This window comes from Nuphar pumila, unplaced genomic scaffold (genome assembly GCF_984573655.1).
Source record: "Nuphar pumila unplaced genomic scaffold, dmNupPumi1.hap1.1 HAP1_SCAFFOLD_456, whole genome shotgun sequence".
Classification (NCBI taxonomy): domain Eukaryota; kingdom Viridiplantae; phylum Streptophyta; class Magnoliopsida; order Nymphaeales; family Nymphaeaceae; genus Nuphar; species Nuphar pumila.
Window position 1 is genome coordinate 13,728 of NW_028323355.1, and position 16,031 is coordinate 29,758.

Below are 16,031 nucleotides of genomic sequence, written 5' to 3' on the forward strand. Positions count from 1 at the left end.
TGCCTCAGACAGTACCCAGGCCGATGAATAAGTCTGTCAAAAGCTGCATAGTCCGATGAATGGCATGTACTTGTACACATGTTCAGTATCGGCATCAAGTTCAGCCTTACATCGTCGGTTTTCAGGGTTTGCTCAGGCGCACGTCATGCTTATAAGCAAACTTGTAATAAATATCCGCCATGACGATATATTGCCATCCAGTATCCACAGTGCGCAGGTAAACGATGCCAAACATCACTAGAGACTGCGGAGTACGTTGTTTCCTAGAGATAGTGTTGTAAACGGATACATCATCATCTTCATCAGATAGTGGCGAGTTTGGGCGACAGTTTGGAATGCTTTTGGGCAAGAGACCATCACACATCACCGATATGATGTTCACGAATGTCCTCCTCCCTCCAAGATGGGATGTGCGTAATAGTGTCCCCCGAGCATCCCTAACTAATTTGGTGCCTTCAATGCATGAGCATGTGCAGGACGCCATCACGGGAGGATGGCGGGCTGAGAAGCGTAGTCGCAGACGCAGAATCCCAGAGATAGGCACACAAGATGGAGCGTGACCAGCATGTTCTGCTGTAGGCTGGCGAGAGCTGTCCTGAGGTGGTTGCGTCGGATCGTCAGGGATGCTATTCTGATGGGCATGCCGCTCACATGACTCATGACGACACAGGCGCCTGTAGGGCAGCCGGAGCAGCGACACCCTGCCGTCATTGCCATTGCCACTTTGCCAGTGTGCCTTGGTATCTGGTCTACGAGACCGTCAGCCATTTCCGCATGCGGCAGTGCCTGGGTTGTACTGCATTGCTCTATAGTCCCGAATGTAATATCATGTACTAGCCAATGGTTGACCGAGTGAAACTCCCATAAGCATGTGCTATGATCTCAATACTCGGATGCAAAACGCATAGTCATGCTTCTACACTGCTCGCCGCCTGACGCGAGTATTCACACCAATAAGTAGCCCACTGCCGTCAATTCACGCACAACTGAACAGCTACAAATCAGCCGAACTTGAAAAGTCGCTGCATTTTGCACTGAAACTGGCAATGAGTCTTCTTTTTACAGTACGTCCATGTAGTGATACAATTTGTGTCTCAAATGTACCTGTAGGCACCATATGCGTGGGAAAAAAAAGCAACGCTCAGTCAGCACTTACCAAGGCCCATTTGGTCAAATATCTGCGGGACTGCCGTGTGCCCAGGGACACGCATACCTGAGATACAAGCATAGTACATGCGAGAACAAGGAGGCCTATGGGGCATAGGCATACCACCATGATGCAGACCATGACACTGCACTGCCTTCCAATACGTGAAAAGGAAGGGGCTAGTGTCACCGTGGGTCCGGTGGCGCCCCGGGAGCTTCTGAAGCCAATCGCTGAAGCAACATGGCATTCAACTCCGGTCGAACCATCCTATGAGGCTTGGGGGCTGCAAGGCACGACCGGCAAACATAAATTACCATTTGAAATCTTTTTGCCACGGAGGCTGGTTCCTTGCCACAGAGAATTGAATTGAATCATGGCTGAATCAGGCAAGAACCGTCGAACGCGCAACCGACCCCCAGAAACCCCTTTTGAATCATCCGACTTTACTCTCACCAAGAAAGCAGAATGCAGAGTTGACACTCCTGAACCGTTGCCAAGGAGAAATGGCACCGTTCTTGATAGACATTGTGAAGCAGCTTGCAGTAACATCAAGAGCATTACAAGGTGTACTCCAGCTTACAGCAGAATGCAGGGTGCTGTCATCGATGAGTGCTGCACCTGCTGGGTTTCCAGTGACATAGAATGTCCGCAACAGCTCGATGGCCTCCTCCTCATATAGCCCGCCTCGACTGGGATATGATGCACCCGCTTGCGCCCTGCACACCAGCTACTGGCATGTCCAGGCCAGCCAGCAACAGCAAAGTTGCAGGTGACACATGTCAAGATACCTTGGTTCGCTGCAAGAAGCACGCCATCCAGATGCGACTGCATGCATTGGTTGCAGGATGCGGCAGTGCATGTGCCGGTCATTGCTTTCGTTGAGTGAGCACTGCATTTACACTGAAAGACCTGGTTCTGTGTCATCATGGTGATGACAATATCAAGTTTGAGCTCATGCGAGCAGCCGCGTGTTTATGACAGGCTTGCTTGTTCCGACCTCTGACGTTCAGTTAGCTTTAAAACTTCGAATGTGCTGTCCTGGTTGCTTGTCTATTTCCTACCATTATCTATGGGATGTATTCCCAAGTAGTTCTTGGAGTTGCCAATGTCCATGTGGATGCGGTAGTGTTGTAAAAAGATACATGTAACGACAATATCTCCATTCTCCGTCTACCTTATGCACATGGATTTTAGCAACTCTCAAGTGATGTATTGTTAACACAGCACACGACATGTCAGGTCAAGCTATGGTAGGGCAGGCTGGTCCAGGTACACTAGCCTCACGTGATGGTAGTGATAGCACTGATCCCAAGTATTTCTTGAAGTTGCCAATGTCCATATGGATGCAGTAGTGTTGTAAAACGATACATCATCATCATCAGCACGCAGGACGTGGAATACAGTTGTGCGTCTGCTTCACAATACATTGCTTGGTAACACATGGCCACAGAGGGCAAGAGAAAGTCATGCTCACTTGATGAAGACAGGAAACGAACGTCTGCATGTGCGAGACTAGAGTTGCTTGTATGTGATGCTACCTGTCTGAGCAGAACGATGGAGTGGCTCAGGCATACACGAGAGAAGAGCGTACCCACCACATGCTCCGCAGCCCTCCTCATGGACAGACAAAACGGAGCCGTTGCCACCAAACTTGTCATTTCTGCAGCCAAATGTCACCCTCTGGAAGCCCAAGAGCGAGAGCGCACCCGCGCACATTATGCAAGGCTCACAAGTCACGTAGAGTTCACACCTGCGTACACACTTGGCAGGCCTCAACCAAATCGGCGTATCACAAAGCCCCGTGTGATAGGGTATGACAGGGTGAACGTTTACAATCACTCCACATCTGGCTATCATTGGTTGCGGCCTTGCTGGGGGAAGGGCTTCTGCCACATTGTGAGAGAACGGCTTGACCGGGTAGAGTAGAGGAGTCCATGATGTGAACAACCCAAAGAAAGCCACATTTATTTCGTGCGTTGCAAAATAGGGGTGAGACACATGGGGGGATGCACATGCAATCTGTATTACGATTACCATCCTAAGTGCTAATCCCCAAGTAGTTCATGGAGCTGCAGATGTCCATGTGGATGGATCATTGAACATCAGCGGTCGGAGCAGTGATACATCATCACCATCATCATGTAGGTTACGCTCAGCCGACCTCTGTGCATGTGCACCGCTGGGTTGTACTGCATGCATCTCACATGGGAAATGACATGATGCTGATATCTGGTACATAGCGATGGCCATCTCAATTCAGTGCCGTAGCATTGAGAGCGTACTTGTCGAAATTGCAGCTGGCGACATCGATCCCATGCGCTTGCAACACTTGGTCAACGGCAACCAGTTCTGCATGGCGTGTTCCCTGCACTGAAACGCTCATCATCAGTGCAACCAACACGATACAAGACGACGAGAGGAGCCAGGTATCATGTGCCAGGTACCAGGGTTGAAACGTACCTGGAAACAGAACACAAGACAATAGAAGCATTGATATTCCGGTTGTGGAAAGAGCTGCATCTGGCACACATTGGCTGTTGTCATGCTGTGCCAATACCAGATTCACTCAATCATAACAGCCTATGATGGTGCATGTATTCGCTTTCTCTTGTTCAGGCAGCGCACGCATGGGCATGCGTATGTCTGGCATATGGAGATGGATAATGGCAGGCTGTTGTGGGAAACGCACATTCCTCGTGCTGTTAGTTTCATTGCTTCCACGCCCGATGATCTTGCCATCTCTGACAATGACGCACCTACAAATTCCCAGAGAAGTGACTGACCTTGCTTTTCTTCTTGTCGATAGCACCCAGCCAATGCCTGCCTGACTTCATGGGTGCCAATAAGTATGGCAGCAACGAGTTTGTTTGCAACAAGTGATGGAGGCCAAAGCAATCAGCTCACAATGGCGTCAACCTAAGGCCCCCAATACCCGGTGCTTTGAAAGAGAGCCAGTGGTCTACCGCTGGTTCTCACTGCAGTTATGCACCATACGAAAGACTTCAAGCTTTTTTAACGATTAATTTCCTACAACTCTCACAAAGGGACATGAATTGCTTGGATTGCATGAAATCTGAGCTCGAACGTCTTGAATGGCTGCTGTCCGCATGGAATGTACTTGACGGCTTGCTCCATTTTAAAAGGCGCACCCTACTGGCGTTTCGGGTACATGCAAAGCCACTTGTGCCTGCATGCCACCTGCATTTTCAGCAAACCAGCCACAACCGGCATGCGACGAAACCATCACTTGTGACACGCCCACACCTCGCGTAGAGCCTCAGTCATGAATAATTTGTCCTCAGGCGCCCATACATCTTCATTATCAGCGGGCATGTTGAATTCGTGTTGCTATACTGCTATGATCTTGTGATCCGCCCTTCCGAAGGTGTAAGACGTGAGGGTAAACTGTGCGAAGAAGGCTCCCCGTTCACTGAAATAGTTATTATAGCATACGCAAGGAAGGATTGCTTGTGTGGCGCCCTTCCCAGAGCTCTGTACATGCCTGCTATCCGGGTGGGTCTTTCGGCCTATCTGAGAACCCTGTCTGCTACACGACATGTGTAGCCATAGGCGTCCAGGTGGCAGCGTTCACATCGAACTTCCATGTCTTAAAAATAAACTTCAATTTGATTGTCAACTCATGAAATAGTTCTGACTACACTACACTGCTTGGCGGTGAAAGCGTTGAATCTTAGCACAATGGCAGAAGTGCCCACATTTGTCTCGTCTAAGCTTTGTCAACATCTGTTAAAAAACGTTGATGCTGCAGTGAAACTATGGTTGATCGGCTTACGTTCCAAAAAGCGTTTGGACGTTCTGGGTGCTTTGTTTGGCAACCTCCAAGGTGCGATTGAAGGCCCGTCTTGATGACATGATACGTATGAGTCCTGGCTCATGATTGATGTCGATATGGCACGGCATTTGGCTCTTCTTGGTGCAGTGTGACGCTTGTTTGACTTGCAGACGTCACCGCGCATATTCCAGCGGGCCTGGTGATTTGCGGCTTTCTGTGCCCTGAAGATGCGTGCTGGACCATGTCTGAAACCTTGCTTGCGTGCCACTTCAAAAGTCCTTCGTGGTTCACCCCTGACCCCGTGCAATGCACCTTTCGGCAAGGACAGCTAGTGTGGCAATGTGGCGGACAAACCCTACCAGTGCAGCACCTCGATGATGCCTCTACGCCCGTCCACCCAGGATTGTCGGAATGCCGACGATTCAGAATAACCATGGACATATCGTTTCGAGTAGTACACGCGCTTGGGCGTGCGACAGATGTAGGGGCTGCCATTGATGCGGCCTCACTAGAGTTGCAACGACAGCTTTCTGGGTCGCCTCCATGCAAGACAGTACTGCTCGACGAGCACGGCGTCTCTGCCTTACTTCTGCTTCGGGAAGGAAACAGCAATTCGGTCGTGACTCTCAAACCGTACCAAATCACCGAGTCACGGAAGCAGCCAAGTGGAGCAGCAGCAGCGTACCACCCAGCACCACACAAGTCCACTGCCTGGGCCGTGCCAGTGCACATGGACATCCTAGCCTTTGCGTCCGACTACCAATCGAATGAGGCTATAATAGAGCTTCTACGCACAAGCATGGAGCTACAGCTATCTTACATCAGCAGATCGCTCAAGCAATGGGCGACAGAGCGAGGGAAGCCACCCCCTGGCATCCACTGCTGTCATTTCAACCTGGCAGGGTTTGCATGCCCTGTGACCGTAGCGCACCCCGTGCATGCAGCAACATGCACCCCTCAGCAGGAATCGGACGCAGCTGAGTGGCGATTGCGCCTCCATAAAACATTCAACCAGTCCAATAACAGACCATGTCTACGATTGGCGAATGCAGTGTCGCCTGGTGCGCTTCCGGCTTCTTTGCTTTGATTGGAAATGTCTGAGTTGAAAAAGATGCCGAGAGATTGGCAATTGCCAGATAGTTCTTATATTGTTCGAAAGTGGATGATGCTGGAACGAAACTCTTGTGTAGAAATGAATGTTAATTAACAAAGGCCCCACCTTTGTTGTAACGACAAACCTTGTACTAGCGGTGCATGAGCGAGTCGTTACTCATACAGTTATCAAACTATGCTTTGCGTTTAGATGTGTATATGACACACTCTGTGACACACGTTGGGTCAGGGTGCAGACACCCTCAACCCATGGTCGCAGGTTTACCAGGGCTCAGTGTTTTCGGGGGGGCTTGTTGGACTCACCGTGTAGCAGCGACTGCACGCGTGTACCGCGGCTAGTACAAGGTTTGTCGTTACAACAAAGGCAGAGCCTTTGGACACGTACACACCCATATATGTGCATGGTACTAGCATCACTCAGGATGTGGACAATACCAGAACTATCTCTCAATAGCTAGTTCTCAACAGGGCTTACATGTATTCTTTGTCTGCTTCATTCTATTGTTATTGTGGTACCTTCAGCTGAGGCAGGTGCTTCAGGAGCTCAAGTTGATGTCCGATTGATGGCAGCCTGGAGGGGGTAGGGGGTCGAGGGTCACCTGATTTGAGCCGCCCGACTCGAGCACCACCCCCTCCAAGCTACTCAAAGGCAAGGGGTTGGTTAGGGTATCACTTTCACGCACTGAGATAGGATTCCCTGACCAACGGTGGTCACAATGTTGGAATATGACGAGTTTGGGCTGACAGCATCGCCATACATGATGGGTACGGCCGCGACGATCCAGTCATTCTGTGCCAACACGCTGCATCCTGCTCTTCACATCATCCTTATCACACTGTCGCTGAGTCATGCTGATACTTTGTCGGTGTCCACAGCCCATGACATTCGTTACACCAAGTACGCAGGTGCCATGACAACAGCGTGCAAGGGTGACCGGCGCCTCCTCAAGGACGTGCACAAAACGCTGGCAGGCTCGAGCATCAAGGGCGGGACGCTGCACATGCTTGCTGGCTCGTACAACTACCACCACTACATGCAGGACAACTTCAACGACAACGGCTGGGGCTGTGCGTACCGCTCCCTGCAAACCATCTGGTCCTGGTTCCAGCTGCAAGGCTACACCAGCGCTTCGGTCCCCTCGCATAGGTGCGGACGCTCTTCTCGCCGTGTGCCCAATGCACCATCAGGAAGGGTGTCCCTTCTACAGCTCGAGGACACCAAAAGTCGACGTCGAGGTCGCAAACGCCGGCTTCTATATGGACAACCGTTTTATCGCGCCTTATCATCGCATCACGTTCCGCTTTAGGCGCGAGATCAGCCTTAGGTGTCTCCCCGTGCAACACCAGCCCCCTCAGGTGGCACACATGTATGCATGTTGTGTTGTTGTGTGTCAGTGCCGGCGACAGTTTGGCTAGCTGCAATGGCTTTGAAGCAACGAGTGAAACATCGCGCGTCCCTTGGTACCCCAATCAGCTGCGGTCCAACCTGCTCCTGTACTTGACCTGCGACCACGTCTTCTGGAGTGTCTTCCTTGGGTAAGCAACCCATGCCGAGAATAAGCTGCGGTCCAACCTGCTCCTGTCCCTGACCTGCGACCTCGTCTTCTGGAGCGTCTTCCTTGGATGAGCAACACATACCCATGGGCGATGAGAGGCTGCCGAGTGCATCACGAAGGGGCTGTTATGTGCAGGGATATCCAGATGACGCTCGCAAAGCTCGGAGACAAGCCGTCCTCGTTCGTTGGGTCGAAGCAGTGGGTCGGGGCCGTGGAGCTGGGCATGGTGCTGCAGGAACTGCTCGGGCTGGACTACCGCATCCTCACAGCAAGCAAAGGCTCCGAGGTCCCAAACCTGGCCTCGGAGATAGCTGCACACTTTCGCAGCGAGGGGGACTCCGATCATGGTGGGGGGGGGGGGTGCTTGCGTACACGTTGCTCGGCATCGACTGGAACGAACGCACTGGTGACGTCGCGTTCCTGATCCTTGACCCGCATTATACCGGGGCGGACGACCTCGATAAGGTCAAGGCTGGGACCTGGGTTGGCTGGAAGCGACTCGGAGAGTCTGCTGCAGCTGGGGGACCCCTCTTTGCTCCCAACTCGTTTTATAACTTGCTGTGCCCCCAGTGCCCTCGTGGTGTGTGATGGCCCCCATGCTATCCATGGATGACGACGATGTTTTCTTTTTTTCAATTACGATCGTATCACTTGAGGATCTGAACTTTAAAAAGTTGTGTACTATTGTGTAACTTGGAAACTGCGATCTGTCTCTGATCAGCAATGTCAGCTTGATCACCTCCGTGGTTGCCAAAAGAAAACCCGGAGCCCAAAACGCAGCTGGCAAGCGATTGCGTGGGGCAGGGTCGTCGCCACATGTGCAGTCAGTTAATGTCTGGTCAATGCGTCTTTGCAGATCAGCAAAACATGCCTGGTCAGATCGTTGCCACATGGATTGAAGATACGAAACAGAAGGTGAAGGCCGGGTTGTGCATGCACGCAAGTTGCCAATCATTTCACTCGAATTTGCGTGGTTTTTCCTCTGTCATGTCAGACAGGCGTTTGGCAAAGGGTACATTGCCGAAACCTTACGACTTTGGGAAGCAAATGTTCATGACCATTACCTGCCTGAAGGCGCAACCGCCCCTCAACCACTTGAGGCCAAAAGGTGGCGCTCCACCCTCCGACCTGATTTTCTTTGATAGGCCGTTAGATTTTCTAGATGTATTGGCGACGATTTTTCATGGGTGACATCATGTATTACACGAGGATAAAAAGTCACCTCGGGACATGTGTGTGCACAGAGACTACGAAAGCGGCCTCTGCGTTTATCTGCAAGCCTCGCAAACGTTGAGGCTAGAACGTATCAGAACCTGCATCTAGCTGTGGTAAACGCGCAGCATGTTTGCATGACTGCAAGTGTTTGTAGAGAGTTGTTTCATGCAATGGCCCGTCAGACCAACGATCGTAAGGAAAGCACAGCAGAAGAGGCCTCAGGCGGCGCAGAAAGGACAAGAGGCCGACTGCAAAGGCACCACAAGGCACCTACCGGGGGGGCGTGCGGGCGCCAAAGAAAAGCACAACGGCGCCTACCTGCTAGAAAAACCGAGAAGCTAGAAGACGACAATGCCCTTCAGAAACACACAAAAAATGATAACTGTCCTCTATAGATCTATTGAATCTATGGATAAGATTCTGCAGCAAGGTTGCCAAACGATAGCCGGGAGCCCACAAGCGGATGTTCAAAATGACCAGCATCGAGTCAATGCTGCAAGCTCTACATGCTACGTGCGGGGAGGTACCCCAACATAACCACATCCATGGCAAACTGCTTTGCAATGCTGAACATGGTCGTCGCATTCAGCTGGTTTAGCACCGCAACATCAGCGGGCAGGCACTTGTGCGTGCCATCCGAGGAGACGTTGGACACATCGGTCGAGTGCCGCCCGTTGACATTGTCGATGTGGCCGTCACGGACATTGACGCGGGTGCGGCTTCTAATCTCCTTCAGAATGTCGTCCCAATCCTCTCCGATGTTCTCCGTACGAGCAACAAAGTCCACGACGGAGTCTCCGTTCGGTGCAAAGATCACGTGAGCCTGCTGCGTGATGTGCCCATTCACGAACGAACTCCGAAACTCGTCGTACCCGGCCCGGACGAAAGCACAACAGCTGTCGGCCTCGCACGTCGAGCGCAGCCTGAAGACATCCTCCGCGTACGAGAGAAACGATATGTTACAGAATGGGCCAGGCTTGTTCGACATCGCTTTGTCGCGTTTGCGGAGGAAGAGCTTGAACATGTTATAGGCACTCACCATGCGAGCCCATGGATTGCGAACGGCAGTGAAAACGAAGTACTCTTTCCAGGTGGCGTCGTCTACAGACTCGTTGACTTTCAATCGTGTGAACTCCTCCTGGGAGCAGACCCGGTTCCCGCAGAACGAATTCTTGATCGCTGCTAGGATCGAGGTGGATGATGATTTCGGCTGACGCACGTAGATGAATTTAAACTTCCTGCTGATGTACACCTGCGCCGCAACTGTATTGTCGATGACGATGTATGCTTCCATGCATCGACGACACTGCCGCATTTGGTGATGAAGATGTATGCTTTTACGACACCGCGACAATCACATGGACATTGGCAACTCCAATTGATCGATATGCCCGCAACTTGCATCTAGCGGTGCGACTTGGCAAGGGAACTTGCCCTGGGAAGAGAGGGGCTATCCGTGCCATTCTTGCTTCGGGACGTATCATGTCAAGGGCCTGGGGGGTTGCAATCGCCAGCTGCTAGTTACATCTCACAGGTGCAGCAACTTGAGAGTTGTCGGGAAAATAAGATGGGGTTTCTAGATGGCAGAGTATAGCAATGGCCGAGAGCAAGGTAGCAGATTTGAATCAATGGCACATCATGCAAAGCAGTGCTAGCTAAGGAGAGTGACATGGCATTGCAGTAACTGCCATGCATGTCCCTTGATAGCAGTGAACGTCAACATGGTCCATGCCGAAGACAGTCAAGCAGTGAACATGCCATGTTGATACCTGCCGAAAGTGATAGTCAGTGTTTGCCGCCACTCCTCAACAACGATCCGTCACACCAAAACTCCCACACCATATGTCTCTTGGCCAGCACAGCTGCAACTGTCCCGTCCGTAATGGGCATCATGATGCTATTGTACTGTGGTCATCCGGCATGCAGCATGTAGCATGCTGTGTGATTGAAATCGAATCTTGATACAACAAGGCCTCGACCGCTACGCTGTCTCAGCTCTCGCAGTATACTTTCATGTTTTGGTTGGACTACGCCTGTGAGCTTGCCTACATCCCGGTGACTATGTGTGCTTCTTTGGAACACATCTGACTATGTCGGTTCCGAACGATGAACTTCTGTTGTGTTTCAACAATATGACATGCGGCATTACAACCCTTGCCGTTCTATACTGGCGTACTGGCGTAAAACAGGTTGATCTTGCCTCTAGCGGGGGGGGGGTGGGGGCGCGCAGCGATCCCCGCCAGTGCATACATTCTGTCCAATGTAAGCGGTCTCAGCTCGTGCAGTACTCTCTCATTTACTTTGGTTAAAGAACGGCCTGTGACCTCTGTTGATACAATGTTACCGAGCCCTGAATGGTATCATGCAGCATGAACATGTTCACGTGGTTAACGGCATTGCCACAAGTTTGCGATGGCTGCATTTACAGTATGGATATACGTTACGAGTACTCAGATTCTCCTCCCACTGGGGACATCCTGAACGTGGCAGTGTCCGTTTTGCCATTGAACGACATCGTGCCGAGTTGGTGACGGTGGTGGTCACAAAGAACAATTTTGCTTTTATAATCTATAGCCCGTTACATGCGCAGCAGCAGCGGTGTATGCTGTGGACACGTCCTCCAGTACCCGAGCTGAACTTAATTCATGAGATAGCAGAAGAAAGTAATGTCGAGCCTTAACCTTGTTCAGTGACATCCGCCACATGGTTGCGAATACTGCGATCTAGCCCGTGCTCGAGTGATCAGTCAAATATCACCAGGGAGGCGAGTGAAAGTAGGCGATGCAGCCTCGCACGCGATTGACGGAATGGTCAGCGGACTGTTCGAGTGAGGAAGCCTCCAGACCTGAACAATGACAGTTTACGTATGGTCACGCACCTGGACACCTGAGTAGATCGGTATGCCTTCACTGGCGTACGTGTTTGCGTCTTCTGCCACTAACGTCGTGAGGTCCGCCACTGCCGCCCCCGTCGCCCGCTTTTGAATTTTCCCGTGCACTGACGCACCCTCGCAGACCAAGTCAGGGTCATACTCCCAATTCTGTACCACTTGTGCCTTTGCGCTCTTGAAGTTCTCGATAATGTCCGCAGTCGTGCTCGCTTCTAGACGTTGTGCCAGCAGCAACAGCACCGTCAAGCAGGTGAACAGCATTGTGCCAACCGCCACACGCGGCGCACCCGCGCAGCACGACCAACGTAGAGACCCTACCTGCAAATTCTCGTCTTCATGCTTCAGAATGTCATATAAAATATCATCATGCAACATCCAGCTTCGAAAAATCGGTGCAGCTCTTTGAGCTAATGCATGGTTCCTAAAATGGCACAGTGCTACAGCCCAGTGCAGAAGAAATGCAGCGGATGCATAATCACCCAGGATGGCATAAACAATATCAGCATGATGGTTCAGAACAGGCATCGCGGCAGCGACACGGAACACTTGTCTTGCAGTGTTGACTTGACACATCGCGTCATAAACATTAACCCTGCGGCTGTGTGCTGCTTCCTCGGTCACGTAGCCAGCTCAGCTGCCAATGACCATTTATGCAAATGAGAATTCCTGTATAAATGAACCCCGTGTTTTTTCGTTGATACTCTGGAAGGATGATGCACTCTAGTATCATGGCATGGCACAACACTAGTGCGACAGAGATCCCGAACGCACCAGGATGGACGATAGCGCACGCCAAATGAGCTATTCTGCACTCACTAAAGTTGCCATAAGCCTGTGACGACACCCTATTGCCACCCTATATCTCGAGCGCAACTCAAACAAGCAAAGCAGTTCAGTTGACGAATGAAAATTGTGCCACCGGAATTGCTGTCCACATCACATACGACGCTCACAAAGACTACAGGGTGAGAAACATAGTATTATTGCTGCGAGCGCCGGGGGAAACGCAGAAGTGTGTAACGGAACGACCTCGTGCGTCGTGGTCCTGCCTAGTAACCAGACTTGAGCCTGCTAGCATAGTAAAAGCGCGTTTAGAGAGCGTCAGACATCGCCACCAATGGCACCCCGCATCAAGTCACCAGTTACTTGCCAACGCCAGTTTTGCGTCAAGTAATGCAACACAAACGGACGTTCCGCTGTGCCAACCTCCTTTTTGTCTATCTTCGGATAACGTATACATTGTGGTTGCAAAACCCTTGCCAAGGGCCTCGGGTGTGGTGGTAGACGGCACGTGCTTGCCGACTTGCCGTTCTCCTAATTTTCAGGGGGCCCAGATTGCAACCGTAACTCGTAGTATATTGATACAAGGGAAACCAAAGCTACGTTGGGACAGGACTCCGCTGATAAAGTACTACTTCTGCCCGCCGTCCCTTTTTTCTGCATGATCATGTGAACAACATTAGGCCCCGGTGGTGCGTATTTTGGACGTTCTTGGACACTTGTTGAAGGTGCAAAAAATCGTAGCATGCTGGCCTCGGCTGGAAGACGAACCGCCGGAACTAGACAGCCGGCGTGTTCCAGAAGCTCGCGTACCAAGTGCAGAATGCAACAGAAAGATTATCACGCAAAGAGGTCAACTCACAGGTTAGAACGCTGCGCTTTACCATCTCGCATAACTTCATTGCAATTGGGTTACACGTCAGGGTGAGATAGCCACATTCCGCAGAACAATCAGTGCATAAGGCAGTGTGTGATGAGATGACCTGAGTCGCCTCTATACGTTGAATGCACCTCGGACATGCAAGCCGGGAACAAACCCAGGCACCACTGTACAGTCACAATAAAGGTTTGTAACACTGGCGAGTCTGCTAGCGAACAGACAGGATGCTCCATCCATGCCTTCACAGCTTGGCACTGATCTTGGGGATCTCCATTACTTGCTTGAGAAAGTCACGCATTGTTATTACTTGATCAGAATCCAGTTTTGGGATCAAGTGGCCTGCAAAGAAGGCAACAAAATAACACACAACAACAATAAATGGACTACGCCAGCCCAAAAAAGGAGGCGTTGACAACGGAAGAGACAGCCTGAGCTGATCCCACGCCGAAATGGAGGGATGCAGCATCCCCCACAGGAGGTCATAACTACGGAGGCTTATGGCACGCCGGATTAATGAGGTGGCCGTCAAGCTCATGACGCTGAACAAGGCCATGCGTAGGATTCAGGTCATGCGCACAACGGACGCGACAACGGAGTGTAACGCGGCAGCGGAAACACCCAAGGCGGTCAAACAACCAAGCATATCACGGTAAACAGAAACAAAATATCAGGTAAGAACTCTCATGTTTTGGGAAATAACATCATCCATTAGTGAGTATTGAACGGAACGTCGAGTGCCACGTTCAGTCTGTGTGTAGAGATGCCAAGCACCCACATACCGCGGCAAGGCCACGCACTCACGCAAACTCACAACGTAGAGTTTTGAGAGGCAGTCACATGACAGAACCTCACACACAGGAAAGCGCTGGCACGTGGATACTGCTTGGTTGGTGAAGGAGATCAAGTAATGCAGGCCTATGCATTGTGGAATGATGATGACTGCGGCGGCCTGATGTAATCGACATCCATATCCATCCGTCATAAGGATCTGTATTACTCGATCTCTTCCAAAATCGCTATGTCCACGTTCCAGCATTGCGTTGTACACATCAGATGCTGACTTGAAAACTCATATTCAGATATGACGGTCTCGTCTACTGTCAGCGCCGTTTCCATGGGCGCAATTTGTCAGGTGCTCACCTTGCCTCAAGTTAAGTCGCTGTCCAGACGTTATCCCGTTTAGTGTACAAAAGGATACATCATTACATCACATAGATAACGGCAGGACATAGTCAAGCAGCAACAAAGACAGCACATTCCAAGTGATACAGCTCATTGAACGTCAGCTGTCGGAACGATCATCAGTCATCATCATCGTTTGAGTTGTTGGCTCATCTCAAGAGATGGAGCAAACGGAGAGTTGCTCCACTTTACTCACTGCAAGAGTGTCTGAAAACACAATCCCATCTTGTCTTCTTTCCTGACCTCTTTCGTTTGCATGTGCATTCTCAGCACATTTCCTGGCACACTTATCTGAAGAGCCTCTTAGGCAAGGGCAAAAACCAGGGCTTCGCCAGAATGGGGTTCGACCCCCATTTCTGCTGCAGATAACCATACATTTTCAGGCATACACACCCACCAAGCAAACTGCCTGACGAAACTGGGCGGAACTGGTCACTGCAGCTGGTGTACCTCGCACCCATTCCTTACCCCTTTACATGCATCCATGTGAACATACCTCTTCGATGCCAGATTGTCACCGGCCTGTGAAATTGCTTTGAGAGCTCCACTGTTTCGTCCTTCAGGAAGTCCTTCTCGCCAACGAGGTGAAGGCTAGGGGTGGAGATGGGGGTGGAGAATGCGTGAGCGTGTTGCTCGTGCCTTGACCTGAAGCCTGCAAAGAGAAGAACGCACTTGAACGCGGGCATGTCCTGCACAGCACATCCCTGTTGAGTTGTGCACAATCGCTAGGTCTGTCACCAACTCAAATTTACACGAAAAAGCACGCAACTCCTCTGCCCCCTTCCCAATGAGACCTATTACGTACAAGACGCAAGGCTGTTACAATATTACAAATCAAGCAATATTAGACCCAGGGCCGGTATAGAGGCTGGTGTTGCATTGCAGTTCGTTCTGTGTGACGCTGCCTGTCTATATGACATGGAGTGAGGCCCTAGTCGAGGAAGGTGGTTCGCGTAGAGATGCGTCCTCACAATGTTGACATGATTTGGCATTGGGACTTGTGCTAGGACGAGGCATTCCTAGCGCCAGGGGCTTCCTCTATGAGTCGCACTTTGTCTGCAGCAGACGGCTGAGATATTGCAGGGATTTCCAAGACTAGCCAGACCTCATCAAAGCACCAACAGTGGGAGCCAGATCTGAACGAAGGGACAGTTGATATGACCTTAGGGGCCTATCAAACACAATCGACACAACCCCCAAGGCGATCAACGCTCCAGGCGTCGTCGCTTTCCTGACTGGGGTTCTTTGAGCAATGAATGATGTGGATATTGGTGTTTGAGAAAAGCAATTTACTGGGAGTAGCACACCTCCAATAACACACCTGCTTGCCTCAAGCCTGTAAAGACTGCAGCCACAGCGGCTCCCTGCATGACATGCAGCCACACGTGAGACATGTGGTTGAGACTGAGTGAAAAAACTGGCAAAGATCTGACGACTCATACTGACGATCGAGGACAACATCCAGGCGGGGTCAC

General features: G+C 51.1%; 1 protein-coding gene across 1 annotated transcript; it reads left to right on the forward strand.

Moving 5' to 3' along the window:
• The first annotated feature begins 7,054 nt into the window (after positions 1-7,054).
• On the forward strand, positions 7,055-8,197 carry LOC149810213 (putative Ufm1-specific protease). The gene is given in 4 exon segments (XM_089994371.1): positions 7,055-7,200; positions 7,745-7,940; positions 7,942-7,959; positions 7,961-8,197. Coding segments are annotated over 4 exon segments (597 nt in total).
• The last annotated feature ends 7,834 nt before the right edge of the window (positions 8,198-16,031 follow it).